The sequence below is a fragment of the Polypterus senegalus genome, chromosome 4, assembly GCF_016835505.1.
Source record: "Polypterus senegalus isolate Bchr_013 chromosome 4, ASM1683550v1, whole genome shotgun sequence".
NCBI classification, from domain to species: domain Eukaryota; kingdom Metazoa; phylum Chordata; class Cladistia; order Polypteriformes; family Polypteridae; genus Polypterus; species Polypterus senegalus.
In genome coordinates this window covers 214399531-214422422 of record NC_053157.1, presented here as the reverse complement: position 1 = coordinate 214422422, position 22892 = coordinate 214399531, and the positions used below count along the sequence as shown (strand labels likewise).

Genomic DNA, 22892 nt, shown 5'->3' with positions numbered 1-22892 from the left:
AAAAAAGCAGAACCAGGACTATGTTATTCCTAATTAAAATTGAATGTGCCAACATCCAGAAGTTACAATGGAGCTGAAATGCCTGGAACTCCCTACCACAGGGGTGGGCAAAGTCATTCCTGGAGGGCCGCAGTGGCTGCAGGTTTTTTCTCCAACCCAATTTCCTAATAAGAGGCACTTACTGCTCAAGTAACACTTCTGCTTCACTTTAGTTGTCTCACTTGTTAAGATTTTGAACCCTTATTGCTTATTTTAGTCTTAAACAGTTGTCTTCCTGGTTTTTAATTGTTCCTTATTAGCAATAACATGCAAATGACAAAAGAGACCAGCATTTCTCCATTTCACTTGTTACCATTTACACCGGTGTGTATTTATCATGCACTGTTGGGTTTAATTAAACACTTGGATGGAAAGTGAAGAGAAAAAAGTGAAGGGCTGAGAATTACTCCTCCATTTTAGCCTTTAGATCATTTGGATGATATCCTTAGAAAGGGGGAAAAGGTCTAGGATATGAGAATTACCTTAAAGCACTAACATCCATCCATCCATTGTCTAACCCGCTGAATCTGAATACAGGGTCACGGGGGTCTGCTGGAGCCAATCCCAGCCAACACAGGGCACAGGGCAGGGTGCCAACCCACTGCAGGACACACACAAACACACCCACACACTAGGACCAATTTAGAATCGCCAATCCACCTAACCTGCATGTCTTTGGACTGTGGGAGGAAACCCACGCAGACACGGGGAGAACATGCAAACTCCACGCAGGGAGGACCCGGGAAGCGAACCCAGGTCTCCTAACTGCAAGGCAGCAGCGCTACCACTGCGCCACCGTGCCGCCCAAGCACTAACATCCCATGAAATTAAATTTTTGGCAAAAATTGCTTTCTAATTAAGCAACCGGGTTAGAACAAAAACCTTGCAGTCACGGCGGCCCTCCAGGACTGACTTTGCCCACCCCTGTCCTACCAGCTGCTTGGATCAGCAGCAATTACATCTCTACTGCTAGTCGTACATGTCCCTGCTAGAAATCGTAATGGTTCCGCAAAGAACAGCTTCTTGACAAGGTCTGCTTCCATACCCAGTGCCACCAAAATGACAGCACGTTCTGATTTTTGGATGAACTCCTGCTAGCATCAACAACAATGTCTTCACTTGGACTGTACTTTAAAGCCCCTACCCATCCTCTGCTATTTACTACAGAATATGATTCATATTATTTATTCCAGGATTTAAGAGTTTTCATTTTCTGCTTGCCTGCACAGTTTTGCCCAAGCCCCTCACCGTCACCTGAATTTATCTCAAAGTAAAGCTCCAACTAAAAAATGATTACTTTTTATAAGTTACTTATCGCATGTAGTTTGTAGTGATGGCTGAGAAAAAAAAAATGTTTTAATAAAGAACAAAGATAACAAAGTTTCTGACAGGAAGAAAATGAGGAGAACAGACACCAACATTGTACAACAGCAAACATTGTCGTAAACCTCCATCTCACTTTCTTCATTTTTCATAATCCACACGTTAAGTCATCCAATCGTTTGCTTACAATTTCCCAACCAGATTTTTACTAAAATAAATGAAGCACCTCTTTGAAACACTCTCCTGAATATTTGAATTGAACACACATCTCTGAACGCAGCCCAGTAACAACAGTGCGAAGTTCACTGAGAGACTATAAGCAAATAAAAAAAAGAAAAGTTAATAAAACGTGAGTGCAGATGTACATGATCAGGAAGAGAGAGTATGTCTCATACCTGAGCATATCTGAGAGGCTTCAACGAGGAGAAGTTTAGCAGTTTCACAGACTGCTAGTAAATAATTCTGAGGTACTCCAGTTGAGGATATGAATGTAAATGGAATGACAGGACATGGGCCTACAATTCAAATCCTCGCTCACGTCGAAGTGCATTCCATGTTCATTCACAAAAGAGTTTACTCAAAGTGGTTTATTTAAGAATTGTTTAGTACAAGAGTAAATGAAAAAGTTAAAAGCAATTTGAAAATTATGGGTAGACGAATAAAATCTGATGCAATAAAAACATGTTCATGACGGCTCATGGGAGTTTGAACAGGCAGCACTCTGCTGAATTCATGGTCAAATGAACTTGGACGCTCCCCTGCGGGACTGCACCATTGTCGAACAACACGCCATAGCGAGATTGGTTTTGGGTGAATTTCAGCAGGCTTCACTCCCTCTGCCCAAAGAAATCTCCCTACAATGCATTGTTCAGGGTTCAGCAAGACAGCACAGCGTCCATGTTGATTTGACCTTGGCTTCAACTAGACTTTTAGCAGAGCGACCCACAAGCCAGTGCAAACAAGCTGTCTTGTGTCAGCGCCTAGCCATTGCAGATGCTGTGTAATTTTCAAATTGCCTTTACTTTTTTGATTTATTCTCATAAAAATACATGTATTTGGGATGTTGTGAGTACAAAACTGGACAATATGACATGGATTATGCATAAGATTATTTCATGGACATTTTTAATATTGTTTGTTATTGCGCTAACCATATTCTCCTTTTCTATCAGAAGCTTTGTTATTGCTATTCTGCACGAAAGCATAAGAGTCCATTTTATTTTCAGCCACCACCACAGCCCACTTGGGGTAAGTAAGAAATAAAAAATATTTTTGGGTAGAGTATTCCTTTAAAGTCATAAAAAGTGTTGCCACACACTGCCACTTGAGAACAGTGAGCATCTTACCATTGCACCTGAAGTACATTCACATTTTATTCTGATGAATTTCCAGTTGTTTTTTTCTTGCAGAGCCTCATGTGGATTGTATGCTGAACGATTACTTAACACAAGACAAACATAGAATTAGAATTTCAGTCATCACTGGCTTTTATTGTTGCTCTGTTTATTGGCTCCCCAGTCATTTTATAAGCAGAACTACCTTTCTTCAGTGCATTTCCCACCATTATGACTTGTAAAGCTAACGCTCCCTCCTGGACAGTCTCTACTTCAGGTAGTTTGCTCCTGATTTTCACAACCCAACCCTTCTCTAACTCAAACCCATTTAATTTACAAGGTAGGCCATACATTAATTTGCTTTACTTTTACACCGTAGGAAGATCAGATGAAAATGAGCTACAGTACACTCCTATCTGCTCATTGTCACAAAAACGTAAACTGGCCAGCATCATATTAGAAAAATCGTACTGGCACTGTGTTCAGGAGTTCACTCCATACAGTCAACATCCAACCAGCCGGGCCTGGACATTTCAACAGCTTTTTGCATCCCAGAGGGTTATTTTAATTCTGTTTGAAGTTCATTAAGTTACCACCTGCACCCTGCTGCAGTACCATGGAGTGTGGCATAGCACATGCTGCAACTACAAGAAGTATCATGGAGAAGCTATTTAAGAGGTAGTTAAAAAAAAAAAAGGTCATTAGTTCTATCGACTTAAGGGTTAATGCGGTTTATTATCAAAAAGCCATGTAAGAATATTGATTCGGATTCAGCACGGCTCACAGATGTTCATTCAATTCAGGGATACTGAATTTCAAGACAGAGATGTCTATTCAATGTGTTAATGCCAATCTTCCAAAAACTGTAAGTTATCTGAGTTCAGACAGATGCTGTGTCAGTTTTTATTCCATACCCAACTGATGTCGCTCCCAGTGAAGTAACTGGTGAAATCAGAAAAAAAGTCAGCGAAGGTCTTAATGGGGAAGCTACAGAAGCAACTTGTTAAAAGTCTAAAGGACTGGACATAATGGGGGAAAAAAAAAGAAGTGTGTGCCACTTACTGAGGCAGGTGTTGCCCGTGAAGTAACTCAAGAAGTTGCTACACTGCCCCCGCTGGTTGCCACTGGTGGTGCAGGTACACCATGGTGCCACACTGGAGGTGGAATTATCCAAATAATTTGGAGTGATCGGGCTACCTGAAAAGCAAAACACACATCAACAGGATCAATAAAATAAGCAAATCTCCTATAGCACTTGGCAGGGCAAATCAATGCTCGAAGAGCACCAGGGGAAAATTATCTTTTTAACATTACATACCTCAGGCAAAAGAAAAAGAATCAGACTAGGGACCAAATAAAAAAAAAAAAAAAAGCTAAACTAAACAAACAAAAGAAATCAATATGACCGACCATAAAATGGTCGGTAAAATGTGAATCTCATTCACATTGCACTTGTTACATCTTATCAAATCTCAGCCTTCCATTAAAATGTCTTCCAGTAACTCTTGGCTTGATCTTGCCTCCGAGTCTTCTAAAAATACAAAGTTTACCGAGATGCTGGACCTCCTGCATTTCAACAAGGTTACAGAAACGTCCAAAGTCACTAATACTAATGACCTAGAACAACAACATTGGATAATACAGTGAATTTTGAAATCCCCAATGTTCATTATTGAATTATGAAAACCAATTGTGTTGAAATCAGGCACAAGGAAGAAACCAATCTGGGGATGCCAATGCTCATACTGGCCAGATTAGAGCCTTCAGTCAATTTATCTATGGGAAGAAACCCGAGAAAAAGTGTCCAGCCAAAGAATCAGATGTGTGGAAGACAGGAGTGCAATTAATCAATGTCAGTTTATTAAAGAATTAATAAACAGGGGAGTAGTGTGGTGCTGTCTGCTTGCAAGCCCCATCTTCAGGCTGCTTATATAGTTTTTTTACTTCTCTGTGCCCTTTTCCAAAATATTTTTACGTTTGCTTCAGCGTTTCCTCTTTTTGCAAGCTTTTTTGTATGTCATCACATTTTTATTCTTAGACATTGAACATTCTTTTGTTAACAGTTGTTGTTACCTGCTTTAAATATCCTTGCTTACACACACACACACTTATATTAGTTAATCGCTTATATCAGTACAGTAGTAATACATATACACTCACCTAAAGGATTATTAGGAACACCATACTAATACGGTGTTTGACCCCCTTTCGCCTTCAGAACTGCCTTAATTCTATGTGGCATTGATTCAACAAGGTGCTGAAAGCATTCTTTAGAAATGTTGGCCCATATTGATAGGATAGCATCTTGCAGTTGATGGAGATTTGTGGGATGCACATCCAGGGCACGAAGCTCCCGTTCCACCACATCTCAAAGATGCTCTATTGGGTTGAGATCTGGTGACTGTGGGGGCCATTTTAGTACAGTGAACTCATTGTCATGTTCAAGAAACCAATTTGAAATGATTCGAGCTTTGTGACATGGTGCATTATCCTGCTGGAAGTAGCCATCAGAGGATGGGTACATGGTGGTCATGAAGGGATGGACATGGTCAGAAACAATGCTCAGGTAGCCCATGGCATTTAAATGATGCCCAATTGGCACTAAGGGGCCTAAAGTGTGCCAAGAAAACATCCCCCACACCATTACACCACCACCACCACCAGCCTGCACAGTGGTAACAAGGCATGATGGATCCATGTTCTCATTCTGTTTACGCCAAATTCTGACTCTACCATTTGAATGTCTCAACAGAAATCGAGACTCATCAGACCAGGCAACATTTTTCCAGTCTTCAAATGTCCAATTTTGGTGAGCTCATGCAAATTGTAGCCTCTTTTTCCTATTTGTAGTGGAGATGAGTGGTACCCGGTGGGGTCTTCTGCTGTTGTAGCCCATCCGCCTCAAGGTTGTGCGTGTTGTGGCTTCACAAATGCTTTGCTGCATACCTCGGTTGTAACGAGTGGTTATTTCAGTCAAAGTTGCTCTTCTATCAGCTTGAATCAGTCGGCCCATTCTCCTCTGACCTCTAGCATCAACAAGGCATTTTCGCCCACAGGACTGCCGCATACTGGATGTTTTTTCCTATTCACACAATTCTTTGTAAACCCTAGAAATGGTTGTGCGTGAAAATCCCAGTAACTGAGCAGATTGTGAAATACTCAGACTGGCCCGTCTGGCACCAACACCCATGCCACGCTCAAAATTGCTTAAATCACCTTTCTTTCCCATTCTGACATTCAGTTTGGAGTTCAGGAGATTGTCTTGTCCAGGACCACACCCCTAAATGCATTGAAGCAACTGCCATGTGATTGGTTGATTAGATAATTGCATTAATGAGAAATTGAACAGGTGTTCCTAATAATCCTTTAGGTGAGTGTATATTGTAGCATTGTATTGTATGTTGCAGCTTCCATGGATGCCACTTGACCTAGGGAGATATTTTCAAGATTGAAGGATTTTTTTTTTTTTTAATAAATCCAGTTATACTGGCCCGTTACAATAATGCAGTGGCAGATAATGAAAATGAGTGATGGATAGAATTAGGAACGAGTACATTAGAGGGTCAGCTCAAGTTGGATGGTTAGGAGACAACTTCAGAGAGACGAGATTGTGTTGGTTTGGACATGTGCAGAGGAGAGATACTGAGTATATTGGAGAAGGATGTTAATGAAAAGAGGAAAAGAGGAAGGCCTAAGAGGAGGTTTATGGATGTGGTGAGAGAGGACATGCAGGTGATAGGTGTAACAGAACAAGATGATGAGGACAGAAACATATGGAAGAAGATGATCAACTGTGGCGACCCCTAATGGGAGCAGCAGAAAGAAGAAGAAGTTCTTAGACACCCTCTAATTCACTTTGCTCTAATTTCCCCTAGTGCCACTTTGTCCTTGGGGCAGGGGTCTATCAGACAGGAGAGTTAGTCTCTACAAAGGAATTCCTATAGGAAAGACTGTAATTCTTGAAATTCTTTAATTTTAGTTTATTAATAAAGACCTAAACTACATTAATGAGAAAAAAGCTATAATCTGTATTGTGATGGAGCCTCTTTAGGATGTAACGTGAAATTACAAGATCAAAGCTGCCCAAGTACATACCAACTAAATGGTTAATTTATAAACAACAGGACAGGACGGATGTCAAAGGAAACGACACAGTCGACTGAAACACTGATGGCTCTCTTGGCCTAATTACAGGGGTGACCAGTTTACTGGGATTGCTATCCCACTTACCCACCCCAAAAGACACACCACATGGCCTTTGCCTTGCCAGACAGTCCCTGAGCCCATATCACTTTCATAGGGCTACTTAATACAATCTTTTTATTACTATGACACAACATTCTCTTGTGGTTCCTGCTTCTACTGCCTCCCTGCTCACTGGGTTTGGCATCCATAATTCTTTCTATTTTACCTGTCCGCTATGCTTAATCTTATCATGTGCAAGTCAGTGTGTTCACTAGGGGCTTGGGGTGTTAATGACAGCCCCTAAAACTCTATACTTAAGCTAATCATCACCCATGTGATCTCTGCTTTCACAGACAGACCACATGAGAGGCAACTGTTGAGACGATCTTGTGTGTTCTGCACACGTCAAGCTTAGGGGCAGAAACTCAAATCAAACAATTTCAATAGCCAATTGACATAAAACATGACGGACTCTTCATTTTCTCTGTTTTGTGTCTTACTTGCTTTCACAATGTGATGCCCTATTATCTTTACATAATTCTTCAGCTTTAAACCACTTATTAATTTGGTAGAACTGGGTGTTGTGAGTCTCCAAAACCAAACGACTAAATAATTGTCGGAACATCAGAAGCAAAAGATCAACCGGCAGATCACTAAGTCACAAAAAGCACACACAAAGATTCACAATCTTGGACAACCCGGAAATACACAATGCTGACGTCACATGTTACACAACTATAGTCCTCCTTAGCATAGCAATACTGTTTCAACTGAAAATAAATGGATTACAAAATAGTAGTGCCAATGTTAAAACAAAATGGCACCACAAGACAACAAAAACAAGACGTGAAAGCAAACATTAAATCAATGTCTGTTCTATTAACAAAAAACCCTAAATGGAAATGAAACACACCAGAAAAAATAAAAAGGAATGTGACAAAAATGTATAGCAATGCATAACACTTTCATAAAAAAAAAATCATATTTAGGTTATGTCTACACTACTACATTTTTAATTAAAAATAAATAAATATGATTTCTGTCCACACTAGCATTTTCACCTAATTTATGAAAGAATCTCCGTCCACACTAAAACAGATGAAAATGAACATGATGTTGTTGTTCCCGTACACTAGGCATGCACACATCAGCAGAATAATCTTGAAGTGGCAGTAATGCCACCGGCCATGGGATTTATCGTGAACTCTAGAAACCGGAAAGTTATTTTTCTTTTGTTATGTGCAGCACTCAAACTGTACAAAATGCAATTTAAATAAATAGAGCCATGAAACAAAATAAGTGTTGTGGAGAGCAACTCTTCTATTCAATTTCTTCTGTGAAGGGAGACCAATCGGAATGAGAGGTGTACTGAGCAGGATCCAATCAGGGAAGGGCTACATAGTAGGCATGAACAAATGAGAGCATATTTTAGCTTGTCCACATTACAATGATGTACACTTGCATATTATAAGAGTGTTTTTGAAAGGCTCCATTTTCGGGGTTTAAACATGCTGGGGTAGTGTGGATGAAAGGCAAAAAACTGAGATGAATATCTGGAAAATGTAGTAGTGTGAACATAGCCTTTGATAGTCTTAATTTGGGATAGGACTGTACAATCAGATTCTCAGACAGTCATAAGAAGGCAGCTGTAGACAGCTATTGTTGCAGAATTTGTGACAGGAGAGATCTAGTTCACTTCCAAATTTTATATCAAATGCATCTCTTGACTGACATTGCCACAAATTTAAGTCCTCGCAGCGAGGGACGCCTTCAAGGTCAAGCTCCCCTCAGTCACTTATTCTGGCTACACTCAAGCAGACTTCAATTTTTGTCTATTTATCAAACCTATTTCTCATTAGATCCTCACTTTCTAGTAGCGTTCATTGGAGAAATACCTGGGGGAACACTGCCCCACGAACAATACCTTTTACTGAAATAACTAACTAGCGGTCTTACTTTGCCCAATTGGAAGAATCCTGCCTACTACACTATGACAGCAATAAGATGCAATACTTAAAACTGTAAAAAGAAGCAAACATTACTCAAGGTGCATTTCTTTCTTGTATGGCAGCCCTTTATTAAAAAAAAGCCCTCCTTAAACTAAGCACTGATCACATGCAATATCTGCAAACTCCTCATACATTTTACAAGCTTTTCATTTTCAACTTATTATTATGCTTTCCTGTTTCTTTTTTCCCCCTCTTGTCTTTGTCATAGAGAACTGGAGCCTGAATAGGCTTGACATAATGCAACTGAATATATTTAAAATGTTCACAGTAAGTGATCTGTAATTTATTGTAATGCATTGGGTTAATCTTCTGATGCTTAAGGAAAGAGTGCAATTTAGTACAATTTGTAAAGGTGCCAGTACAGGTTTATTAACTTTGTACAAGGCCACTGATAACATTTCAGTTGTAGGCTCTTCAGATTGTTTCCGAGGATCTGAAGGCTATTCTGGCCAGACAAGAGAAGAGAGATCATACTGTACCTATAAGGCCCGTGTAGGACAGCAGACATGCTCCATAGTTCTCCTGCTTGCATCCAGTTGCTGACAAAGTCGATGGCTGACAGTTCAACTCGAACTGTGCCCATCGGGACCTGGCAAAGAAATAAATGTTTGGAAAGTTATTAAAGTGCCCGCATTCCTCTGGTGTTGGCAGGCTGCAGATTTAAATCATTTGGACCACATTTGCTTCCAGGGCAAAATGACACAAGCACTTTATTCATTCTGTCAAGACATTTGGACTTGTCCTGGAGATGAGAATTGAACATGACACAATGCTTTATGGTGTCAGAACTACAATTAGAAAGGAGAAAAGACTGCTTGCTTCACAAATGTCAGCAAAGTTTTCACGGATCAACACATTTTTCTGTCCTCACTTCTAAAGTATTCTCTGTGAATGGTTATACTGTATACTAAGATTACATTTCTTTGAGAATGTGTGTGTTACAAATACTGCTGAAAATGAATTGATTTTACACACTGCTTTTCATATTAGGTAACAGAAAAAAATGATTTCACACTTAATGGTAGAACTTTCTAATGACTTTTTTTAAACAATTCAATGTAAATGCACAAATTCAGATAAAATAGTAACACCACACTGAGTGCAGCTGCCTGATAGCTCTGGGTTAAACTCCTGCTGTGTGACAACATTTACCTAGGATTTCTTGCTATATTCCCATTTCCACCTTCTTCCCAAACATTTAATTTTATGTGGATTGGCAGATGTAAAATGGTATGGTATGAGTGGAGGACTGTGGCCTGGGCGAGAAACGGACTTGTTATTAAAAATCAAATCAATTTGATCTGAAATACAGGAGTGATATCACTCTGTAGTTGACTGACATTTTAGATGAAGCAGGCAACTGTGAGTTCATTTGACTGATACTATATAGCACAATTCCCACTGACAAGTCCACAGCACCATATCTCTGTATGGCAGACAGATTACACTTTGGATTTCACAATGTCTATATTTCCAAGCAGCATACAGAATAAAGCTAAAAGTGCAATGCATTACAAAATAGGTTCCTTATAGCAAACGTTAACACCGACTATGTCCAACTGGGTGTGGCAGGCAGTGTGGTGTAGTGGTTAAGGCTTTAGACCACAAATGCTGAGGCTCTGGGTTCAAATCCTGCTACTGACACTGTGTGACCATGAGCGTCACTTCACCTGCTTGTGCTCCAACTGGAAGAAAAAAAATTTACCAATTGTACCTGAATGTTGTAAGTCCCCTTAGATAAAGACATCAGCCTGATGGATAGAAATCAGACTACATCCATCCATCCATTTTCTAACCCGCTGAATCGAAATACAGGGTCACGGGGGTCTGCTGGAGCAAATCCCAGCCAACACAGGGCACAAGGCAGGAACCAATCCTGGGCAGGGTGCCAACCCACCGCAGGAAATCAGACTACATTATAGAGATAATGTACGTTGATTTTTTTCTATATAAAATTTCCTTTATTAAGTTATAGTATTAGTTGGAATTGTACAGCATTTGGTATAGAATACTTAGCAGCAGTGCTAATGTTTACAATATGCCCTCTAATGGAATGAAAATGCATTGCACCTTATTATCAAAAAGCATTACAAAATACAGTCCAAAGGAGGGTGCATCAGAAAGTTAATACTTAATTACTTAATATGACTAACAGGGTTTGACTGTTGAACACAAAAATTAGATTATCTCTCTCTCTCTCTCTGTATATATATACCTGCGAGTAACTTGGTTTACGAGTGTTTTGCAAAAAGGAGGTAAATTTTTTAATACATTTTGACTTGATAAACGAGCGATGTCTTGCAATACGAGTAGTATGGATACACTTTATTTACACTTCATTTGCAACGAGTGCAGAATGCAGCTGCTAGAATCCTAACTGGTAAAAGAAAATCCGAACACATTTCTCCAGTTTTGATGTCACTACACTGGTTGCCTGTGTCATTCAGGATTGACTTTAAAATACTGCTTATGGTTTATAAAGCCTTAAATAATCTCACTCCATCTTATATATTGGAGTGTCTGACATCTTATATTCCAAATCGTAACCTCAGATCCTCAAATGAGGGTCTCCTTAGAATTCCAAGAACAAAACTTAAAAGAAGTGGTGAGGTGGCCTTCTGCTGCTATGCACCTAAAATCTGGAATAGCCTGCCAAGAGGAATTTGCCAGGCTAATACAGTAGAGCACTTTAAAACACTGCTGAAAACACATTACTTTAACATGGCCTTTTTATAACTTCAATTTAACTTAATACTGATACTCTGTATGTTCAATTCATCACAATAACTATTTATGGTGGCTCTATTATCTGTACTGACCCCAACTCTCTCTTCTGTTTCTTTTTCCAGTTTCTTTGTGGTGGCGGCCTGCGCCACCACCACCTACTCAAAGCATCATGATGCTCCAACAATGATGGACTGAAAGCCAGAAGTCTACGTGACCATCATCATCAGGTTCTTCCATGAAAACCCTAAATACAAAGAGGACCGTTTGACTAATGTTAGGTAGATTGCCCAGAGGGGACTGGGCGGTCTCTTGGTCTGGAACCCCTACAGATTTTATTTTTTTTCTCCAGTTCTTGGAGTTTTTTTTTTTGTTTTTTCTGTCCACCCTGGCCATCGGACCTTACTCTTATTCTATGTTAATTAATGTTGACTTATGTTTATTTTTTATTGTGTCTTCTATTTTTCTATTCATTTTGGAAAGCACTTTGAGCTACATTTTTTTGTATGAATATGTGCTATATAAATAAATGTTGATTGATTGATTGACTTTGTCTGCTGAGCGTCATGTGATCACAACTGAGCTGATTGTTCTCTCTCACAAGCGTCTTTCTCTCTCCTTATCTCTCTCGCTCGCTCACGTCTCTCTCTCTCTCGCGTGCATCTCTCTCTTCTCTTGAGGGCAATTGTCTCCTATTCTCCGTCTCAGTCTGCATGCCTCACTCATATAGTCAACAGCCGTAGGAGTGTATACTGTTTACTACAGCATTGTGACTGTGTTTGTGTGTGTGTGTGTGTGCTGTGAAGTGCAAGTCCCCGTCTTGCGCCCCAAAACACGAAGCTGAGTCTCAGTACTTTAACAACACCAGCTTTATTCAGCTTGAAACAGCAACAGCGCGGTTATTTATTGTAGCGAGATCTTTATAATGTTCCTTGTATCACCCATCGACGGCAGGCACTTACAGCGTGTCTGCGATCTTTTTGGATACTCTTTTACGGCAAACTGCTACAGCGCTGGGAGACTGTGATTGTTTTGGGGTGCTCTTCCAGTGTCGTTCCGTTGGGTGGAATCCCACAAGAGTTTAAAAACCTCACTCACACCAGCCATGATTCTTTTTAAAGGTAAAGTGCAGGTTAATTTGTTTTATGCATTTTTACTTTATATATTGTATTAATCATTTTTATATGAATAGTTTTGGGTTGTGGAATGAATCATCTGAGTTTCCATTATTTCTTATGGGGAAATTCACTTTGGTATACGAGTGCTTTGGACTGCGAGCACGTTTCCGGAACGAATTATGCTCGCAAACCGAGGTTCCACTGTGTGTGTGTATATATATATATATATATATATATATATATAATCCAACATCTGTCTGTCCACGTTTCACGTGAGAACTACTTAATGGATTTAGATTGGGTTTTTTTCTATAATTTGCTCAAACACTTCAGTTGATTCTGCGACTTCCCTCATCGTGCTAAGAATTACAGTTCGCTTGCAGGAGAGATTTATTCACGCTAATCCGAGCCAGAGGCTGCAGGCTGAGGGGAGGGGGAAGCGTGATGTTAGGAGTAAGGAGCTGTGCAGGGCCCTCCTCACTGTCCTGTTTTACTACTACGCAGGCAGAGCTGCAGAGGACAGCTAGTACAGTATATATATGATTTTTCAAGTACAGTACAGGTAAAATTCCGTTACAATAAACAGCCAGGGACCTAAAAACTATTTCGTTGTAATGAAAATTTCATAGTAATTAGATTCTGTGTTTGTCACTATACTGCTTTTTTTAACTTGTGTCCAGGCATTTGAAATCATTTCAATAGCTTCTTTCGCGTTAATTTTAATCTCCTCTTGTCTACAAGTTATGCTGATGAGAATGTTTCTCAGCATTTCCTTGCACTAATACACTTTCAGAGTGTGAATGATGCCCAAATCTAATGGCTGAAGCACTGCTGTGCAACTGGGTGGGAGGAATTCAACGAGAACATTATCTGAATGTGGAAGCACTCCTTCCCATTTTTTTTTTTTTACTTGTCTTTCAAGAAAGTTGACAGTGGCGACAAAATTCCGAATTCACTGGCAACGTGTTTTTTCCTTTTTGCCGCAATCGAGAGCTGCAAAAATGTAAAGTTGTTTTTTTTCTAATATGAACTGTTATCGTTTTTTTCGTGTCTGACGTTTCTATAGGAGGGTGACAATGAGTTAAATTCCAGTGGATGTTTTTCAAATGTTGACGAGCAATAAGCAAAAGGTATCACTGAAAACTACCGAAAACAAAAACAGCAAAAAAACAGTAGGAGGAAAGTTCGAAGAAAGAAAAACAATTTACAGTGTTTCTGTTAGGGGATCGTTGTGCACAACTGAGCTGTGGCCACAGAACTAACTGCTCTGTGGATGATTCAGGCATTTCAAGGTCTTTTGGGCACTTTGTTGTAATGAAAGTATCTGCTGAATGTGCTTCGTACTAACGAGATTTCTATAGACTCGTGTCATATGGGGAAGCTGTTGGGACCATAAAAATACTTTGTTGTAATGAAAATTTCATTGTAAAGATATTCGCTGTAATGGAATTTTACCTGTATTTGTAATGTTTCATTTTCTATGCGAATACTATATTTGAATGAAAGAAAACAATCATTCTTATATATATGCAGAGCTGAAGGACAACACTTTAGATTTCACATCATCATACATATATTCCAAGCAGCATATAGCATAAAGCTACACACCATATCAAAAAGAAAGAAGTAAATATATAGACAGTAATAAAAAAACACCAAAAACTTCAATATGGACAACCCACATTAATGTTTTAAAGATGTTGCAGATAAGTGCACTTAAAATTGCATTACATTTATAAACATATTCATTTTTATATTTCATTTTGGCATAAAGAAACATGTCCCATTACCTCCATCTCCATCGCTCTACAAACTTTCGATACTGTTGGTTTTATCTTTTATTGCCAGTTTTTAAACAGGGCCAACAATATGTTCCTTGGTGTCATGGTATAGAAAAGCAAGAAAGAATAATTCCCAACGAAAACACAGTGCCAACTCAAAATATTGTGTAAAAGAAAGTATTTTCTTTGGAGTTTTGGAGTGAGTTGGATGAAGTGATGAACAGTATACCCAAGGGACCGAAAGTGGTGATTGGTGCGGATTTCAATGGGCATGTTGGTGAAGGGAACAGAGGAGACGAGGAGGTGATGGGTAGGTATGGTGTCAAGAAGAGGAATGAAGAAGGTCAGAGGATAGTGGATTTTGCCAAAAAGATGGACATGGCTGTGGTGAATACATATTTTAAGAAGAGGGAGGAACATAGGGTTGTGTACAAGAGTGGAGAAAGATACACACAGGTAGATTATAGCCTATGGAGAAGAGTTGATCTGAAGGAGACTGAAGACTGCAAAGTGGTGGCAGGAGAAAGTTTAGTTAAGCAGCATAGGATGGTGGTCTGTAGTATGACGTTGGAGATGAAGAAGAGGAAGAGAGTGAGGGCAGAGCCAAGGATCAAATGGTGGAAGTTCAAAAAGGAAGACTGCAAGGTTGGGTTTAGGGAGGAGGTGAGACAGGCACTGGGTGGCAGTGAAGAGTTACCATACAGCTGGGAAACAACAGCAGATGTAGTAAGGGTGACAGCAAGAAGGATGCTTGGCGTGACATCTGGAAAGAGGAAGGAGGAAAAGAAAACCTTGTGGTGGAATAAGGAAATACAGGAGAGTAGAGTATACAGAGGAAGATGATGGCAAAGAAGAAGTGGGATAGTCAGATAGATGCAGAAAGTAGACAAGTGTACAAGGAGATAAGGCGCAAGGTGAAGAGAGAGGTGGCGAAGGCTAAAGAAAAGGCGTATGATGAGTTGTATGAGAGGTTGGACACTAAGGAGGGAGAAAAGTACCTGTACCGATTGGCTAGACAGAGGGACCATGCTGGGAAAGATGTGCAGAAGGTTAGGGTGATAAAGGATAAAGATGGAAACGTACTCACAAGCGCGGACAGTGTGTTGAGCAGATAGAAAGAATACTTTGAAAGGCTGATGAATGAAGAGAACAAGAGAGAAAAGAGGTTGGATGATGTGGAGATAGCGAATCAGGAAGTGCAACGTATTAGCAAGGAGGAAGGAAGGACAGCTTTGAATAGGATGAAAAATGGAAAGACCATTGGACCAAATGGCATACCTATGGAAGCATGGAGGTGTTTAGGAGAGATGGCAGTGAAGTTTTTAACCAGATTGTTTAATGGAATCTTGGAAAGTGAGAGGATGCCTGAGGAGTGGTGAAGAAGTGCACTGGTACCGATATTTAAGAATAAGGGGGATGTGCAGGACTGCAATAATTACAGGGGAATAAAACTGATGAGCCACAGCATGAAGTTATGGGAAAGAATAGTGGAAGCTCAGTTAAGAAGTGAGGTGATGATTAGTGAGCAACAGTATGGTTTCATGCCAAGAAAGAGCACCACAGATGCAATATTTGTTCTGAGTATGTTGATGGAGAAGTTTAGAGAAGGCCAGAAGGGATCGCACTGCGTCTTTGTGGACCTGGAGAAAGCATATGACAGGGTGCCTCGAAAGGAGCTGTGGTATTATATGAGGAAATCGGGAGTGGCAGAGAAGTATGTAAGAGTTGTACAGGATATGTACGAGGGAAGTGTGACAATGGTGAGGTCTGTGGTAGGATTGACGGATGCATTCAAGTTGGGATTATTCTTATTTGCAATGGTGATGGACAGGTTGACAGACGAGATTAGACAGGAGTCCCTGTGGACTATGATGTTTGCTGATGACATTGTGATCTGAAGCAATCTGTAGCAGGTTGAGGAGACCCTGGAGAGGTGGAGATATGCTCTAGAGGGGAGAGGAATGAAGGTCAGTAGGAACAAGACAGAATAAGTGTGTGTAAATGAGAGGGAGGTCAGTGGAATGGTGAGGATACAAGGAGAAGAGTTGGCGAAGGTGGATGAGTTTAAATACTTGGGATCAACAGTACAGAGTAATGGGGATTGTGGAAGAGAGGTGAAAAAAGAGTGCAGGCAGGGTGGAATGGGTAGAGAAGAGTATCAGGAGTGATTTGTGACAGACGGGTATCAACAAGAGTGAAAGGGAAGGTCTACAGGACGGTAGTGAGACCAGCTATGTTATATGGGTTGCAGTGTTCTCCCCAGAAATTTTTTCCAGCTGGGTGGCAAAAAAAAGTAGCCGGGACGGACGGGGAAATTTGATGGTAGGGAAAATTAAATGTGCACTATTTTTATTAGTTAATTATTATTAATTATTTTCCAAAGCTCAATATGACTTCCTTTTTTAAGGTTTGACGCTTGTGCCAGGATATTTTTATTAAATTTAAGAAGTATCCAATTCAGGATCCTGCAACCCTAACAAAAATTTTAAATAACAATTGTTATGAGATAAACCAAGAGGCACAAGTATTGTCGCTGTCAGGAAGAAAAGTGAAAACAATGAAAAACGTATAGGAAACCTAATGAAGAAAAATAAAAAAATATTATTCAAAGCCAACTTGCATATGCAGAAGGTGTCTTCAGTTAAATACTTATTCTTCTTTTCTTCCTAGAGGCCCAGTTGTCTGCAGCTTTCCCATAATCAAAGTCCCCAGGATTTGGGCCCTCCAAGGAGACCACTCATTGTACACTGTCGTAGTGACTGTACTGCAAAGTCATCAGACAGCCATCTAATGTCACTAGCCATTTTCAGCTTAATCTGGAGAATGTTCAGAATATTTTGAATTTCCGTTAAAGCAGCCATCCTAAATGAAGAATTTTGGAAGAAATAGAACAGCTGCCTTAAGATGCTCAGTTTTGTTAAATAAGGTACAGCAGCATCTGCTTGGGCACTTGCAAGGGTCAATCGGCGGTTTACATAGTGGCAGTTGACCAAGAGTCCAGATGTTTTATCTCTAAACAGTTTTGCCACACCTTTCTGACCCTAGTCCGACCAGATTAGCAGTTTTCAAGCATAGTGTCCATAGCCGCACTCAGTGTGCTGGTTATAGTTTCCGCTTTGCCATCAATCATATTGCGGGTTGATACAAAACTAATTCTTACCTCTTTAGTGACCTGGCAAACATATTTAATGTAAATAATTAATTGTTTTACATCTGATATATCTGTGGTTTCATCACACAGAATACTGAAAAACTTTTCTGTGTGTATATTTTTCAGTATGTTAGATTTTATTTCTGATGCTAAGACATCCAGCAGCTCTTGCATTATTCTTTCAGAGGTGTAATCTGCATTTGTACCAATATTGAGATGTTGTAAAAAGGAACAACCTATTTCTTTAGTGTTCCAACAGCTTTTCAAACAACGTTGTATGTGGCAACTCATTTTTTGCCAAACAATGCATGGATCTTAAAGCTCCCACAAAGGCTTCTCTCTAAGTTATTTAACACAGATACAGATCCTACAATTTGACCAATTCCAGTTTGCTCTAGTACACGCTTTCCTAAAAGGTCAGCAGAAGACTCAATGTGCGTTTTACTTTTTTCATGGTCCAGCATGCTTTCTTTTCGAATTCTTGTGTATGGCACGTTTACCCAAAGTAACCCCTCCTTGGGGGGTGTTTGTTTGAGTATTTCATGCACAATGAGCACCACATAACATTTTCTTTGACCATTAGCCAATCAAAATCTTTAAACCATTGTTTGTTTATGCCAGATAAGCAGTGCTTGGATTTATCAATTGGCAGAGTGTGTGCTGAAGAGATTTCCCCTGATGGACCAGCCTCTGCAATGTCTTTGTCTGAAATTGCCACATAAGGAGTTGACGCCGCACCTTCATTAGTTTGTGATGTCTCTTTTCTGAAATAACTCAGCAGTGTTGCTTTCTGAACACTTCTTTAGCTCATGTTGGTAAAATGTTTGAAAAAAAAATTGAAAGTACCTATGAATAAGCCTTTTGAGTGGGAAAGGGAGAGCCAGCAGGATATTCAATTCACACTTTCACTAGGACAGGTACGCATTCTCAACATTTCCACTTTAATCTTGACACTAATGTCGAGAATAAAGTCGACACTTCCACTTTATTCTCAACATTTCCACTTTATTCTGACCGTTTATCTCGAGATTAAATTCGCCATGTTGACTTTATTCTCATAGTTTGTCATTAAAATAGAACATCGTAAACTAAACTTCATCTTAAAATGAACTTTTAATTTACTAGATTTTCTCAAACCCCGTCATAGGTTATATAGCAACATGTCGACTTTAGTCTCGTCATAAGCTTCAAGATTAAAGTGGAATGTCGAGAATAAAGTCAACATCTCGACATATAGTTTTTTTTCTTCACTTTGTCCGTATTTTTTTTTCTTCACCGTGGCCCTAATACGCTTCTGTACAAAACCCTCAGCAATTCAGTGACAAAACTTTTGCTCAGGACACAGTGTGTGCTCCAAGAGTTTCTGCACACTTTTTGCAATATGGACGCAGGTTCAAATATGAGCAAATATAAGAACGGCAGATGGGGTCACTTAAAACAGGAACCAAAGAGTGCTACAAGGAATTTTTACACATAGAACACACCTAATGCTTAAACATTTGTATATATATATATATATTAGTTTGCTATGTACTGTACAAGAAGAGTGCCGCACTATACAGACTGCGCTGACGCTGAGAACAGAGATATCACTTCCTGATGCCTTTTTTCTGATATCTGACAGGCTGGTTCCACTAGACTCTTTTTATTTATTTGTTTTTATTTTATCAGACCTCCTCTTGCCCACCCACCTTCACATCCTCTTTGCTTGTAAACTGCCACTTCGCTCCCGATATTAGCATGTACAGCCCCCTCTCGCCCGCCTTCCTCTCCATACTCCTTGCTACTGTATTAAGCTGCTACACCCCCGCTATTACCATGTACAGCCCCCTCTCGAAACCCCACCTCCCCATACTCTTTGCTTGTGAACTCTGCTCTGCCTTGTCCCTGCTATTAGCTTTAGCAATATTTGCCCACCTGCCCGCTCGTCCCTTGCCATCTCTGCATATCATTAGATCTGCCTGTGCCTGCAGATCTGCGGCTGTCATCTCACAATGTCATGCGAGATGACAGCCGGGCGCTCTGCTAGGGAGAACACTGGGTTGGAGACGGTGGCACTGACCAGAAAGCAGGAGACAGAGTTGGAGGTGGCAGAGTTAAAGATGCTAAGATTTGCACTGGGTGTGACGAGGATGAATAGGATTAGAAATGAGTACATTAAAAGGTCAGCACAAGTTGGACAGATGGGAGACAAAGTCAGGGAAGCGAGATTGCATTGGTTTGGACATGTGCAGAGGAGAGATGGTGAGTATATTGGGAGAAGGATGCTAAGGGTAGAGCTGCCAGAGAAGAGGAAAAGAGGAAGGCCTATGCAAAAGTTTATGGATGTGGTGAGAGAGGACATGCTGGTGATGGGTGTAACAGAACAAGATGCAGAGGACAGAAAGATATGGAAGAAGATGATCCGCTGTGGCGACCCCTAATGGGAGCAGCTGAAAGAAGAAGAATGAAATTCAGCCAGATACAAAATTATCTCCAGAGAAAGTTGAAGTCTAGTTGAACCATGTGCCAGTCTGGGCCTCAGCTTTGTGTCACCCTCTTGTGGTGTACAAAACACCCCATGGTAGCCACGGGTCAGTTAGTGCTTCAGTGTTGGCTGAACACTAAGATCTTACTCTGGTATTTTGGAATGCACAATAAATTAGCAGTGGAGGAATGCTCTTAGTTAGGACAAGATAAATTGTATTATTCACAGTTGAGCAACCTGAAAACAAAATCCAGAGCTCCTTGTGCTTCTGACCAGCATTACTCAGAACTGCATCTTGTATTAAGACATATGCACTTGGTCACTGTGTGTAATATTCAAATTTCCATTTCATCATGCAGGTTAAGGTAATGGCTTGCATCACTCGGCCATAGACCAACACTTCAACTTCAATCAGTTAAGAGTGTGAAACCAGAAACACATCATGCACAAAGCAAAACATGTTCCACTATAACATTAACATAGTATAATAAATCTCTTGTCACTTTCTGCCATCTTCATAATCCCCAAACTCTTACACAGCTCCTTTATAACGAAACTCTCTGACCCCACTCTGGAATCGTCGCTAATCTTTTGAGCACAGGAATGCTTTCCTCCCCTTCCGGGTGGATGGGTTGCTGTCACTCGAATGTCGAGCCCCATCCATCCCATGACGTACTTGTAGGCAGCTGTCTTCCCACCCAGCCTGTTATGAGCTATCTGCTGACTGCTGTGCCACTTTCTCTCAAGCCTATCAATGGCCACTGGCTGAAACGTTTGTAGTTCTTGTCAGGCTGAAGAATTACAAATACACTATATGGCCAGAGGTATGTGGACACCCTTCTAAATTTCTGAGTCCAGGTGTTTCATTGCTAACCGGTACATAAACTCCTGAACAGTGCCATGAACTTTCCTTTGACAAACTTTGGCAGTAGAATGATTGATACTGTAAAGCTCAGTGACTTTAAATGTGGCACCGTCATAGGATGCCACCTTTGCCACAAGTCAGTACAGGAAATTTCAGCTCTGCTAGATCTGCTCCAGTCAACTATAAGCTTTATTATGGTGAAGTTGGAACAAACTGGTAGACTACACAAGTTCACAGAGAGGACCTGCTGATTCCTAAAGCACACAGCGTGTAAAAAAGTTCTTTACTGTTGCATCGCTAATAATAGTTTCAAACTGCCTCTAGAAGCAACGGCAGCACTAGAACTTTGCGTCAGGAGCTTCGTGAAGTAGGTTTCACTAGGCATAATGTCAAATGTGGTGTAAAGCACACCACCACTTGACTCTAGAAGAGTGGAAACTTGTTGTCTGGATTGATGAATCACATTTCACTATCTGGCAGTCTGATGGACAAATCTGGGTTTGGCGGATGCCAGGAATTCATTACCTTTTGGAGTACAGAGTGCCTACTGTAACATTTGGTGGAGGAGGAATTAATGTCTGGGCTGTTTTTCAAGGTTTGGGCTCAGTCCCTTGTGTACAATGCCAGCTCTATCAAGACATAGAGGAATTCAAGGCGCCTGCACAAGAGCCCTAGCAAATCCATATTAATGTCTATGATTTTGGAATGTGATGCCCAACAATTAGACGTGATGGTCAGGTGTCCACAAACCTTTAGTCACATTCGTGCATTCCAGTCATTTTGATTTGTGAGGAAGCAGCACTAGACTACATTAAAGTATCACCGAGATGTGCAAACCGTCGGGCAATACACTTCAAAAATAAAAATAAATTGCTGTAAGCAATCTTGATTTTAAGGCTTTCTGAGGATCCAAAGAGTAACTTAGGTCATCACATTACACAACTTCTAGTCAGGTATGTCAGATTTACACACCACAGTTGTTGATCTCGTTGCTGGACCATGTCAATTTATATGACTGAAAATTGCTGGCCATGTCACATTTACTGACTGTATGCCAACATTCCAGTATAGTTTTGCTTGCCTCTTTTTGTGACAGCCAACAGCGTGCTGCCTAACGGAGCCGGTACTGTACTAAGGGTTATGAAGAGTTCAGCAGCAATCTCAGCCCTCTTTTTATTTTTTATTCTATTCATGGTACATAAAACACAAAACATCAGACAGATGAGCTTCCCTGAAGCCCCTGTGTTCCTTATTCTTCACTGCCGCATCGTATGCATTATACTTCAGGATGAGCATTCATTGGTTTTCAGTTCTCAGGCACACACAGTCCATTCCAACGACTAAAGACAAAAGCATACCAGTCGCTGAAAGTGTTAAACTAGTTGACTGCATGCCGCCAACTGTCTCCAACTCGCAGATTATTTAATGAAGGACACGAGTGAAAATTGCTGGAAAAGTTGTCCAATGTGACATGGCTTTTAGGGAGTCACAAACTCCTAGAATGCACATCTTGCATTCTTGTAACTGAAGCACCACTCGGCCAGCTTCCCCCTCCTTGTTGCCCACATCATTAATGTGTATTCATTCTGAAGAAAAGGCAGTTGTAAGTGACGTCCATTTACACACTGTGCAGGACATCCCAATAAAAGATGTCCGGGATTATTATCCCTCACTACTTAAAATTACAGGTAAATGTCCTACTAATGATGTTTACTGGGGATATCACATGTTATGAAGATATTCCAGGGGACATTAAGTATGATGCCTTCACTACTCACAGTTCCTCACTTGTCCTGCAGAACCCTTTCTTTAACAGCCTCTCCTTAATTTCCTAATGCGCACAGCTCAGCAGTCACGTTTCAAATGCGACGTGAAATGAGGTAAGGCGAGTTCAAG

The 22892-nt window shown here is 40.4% G+C and overlaps 1 protein-coding gene across 1 annotated transcript in view; it reads right to left on the bottom strand.

Moving 5' to 3' along the window:
- gfra4a (GDNF family receptor alpha 4a) overlaps positions 1-22892 on the bottom strand; it is a 413106-nt gene that overhangs the window by 17636 nt on the left and 372578 nt on the right. The window contains exons 5-6 of the mRNA XM_039751932.1: positions 9370-9479; positions 3759-3893 (exon numbers count right to left, since the gene is read on the bottom strand). Of these exons, the coding sequence (XP_039607866.1) occupies positions 3759-3893; positions 9370-9479 (245 nt within the window). The remainder of the gene's footprint in view (positions 1-3758; positions 3894-9369; positions 9480-22892) is intronic.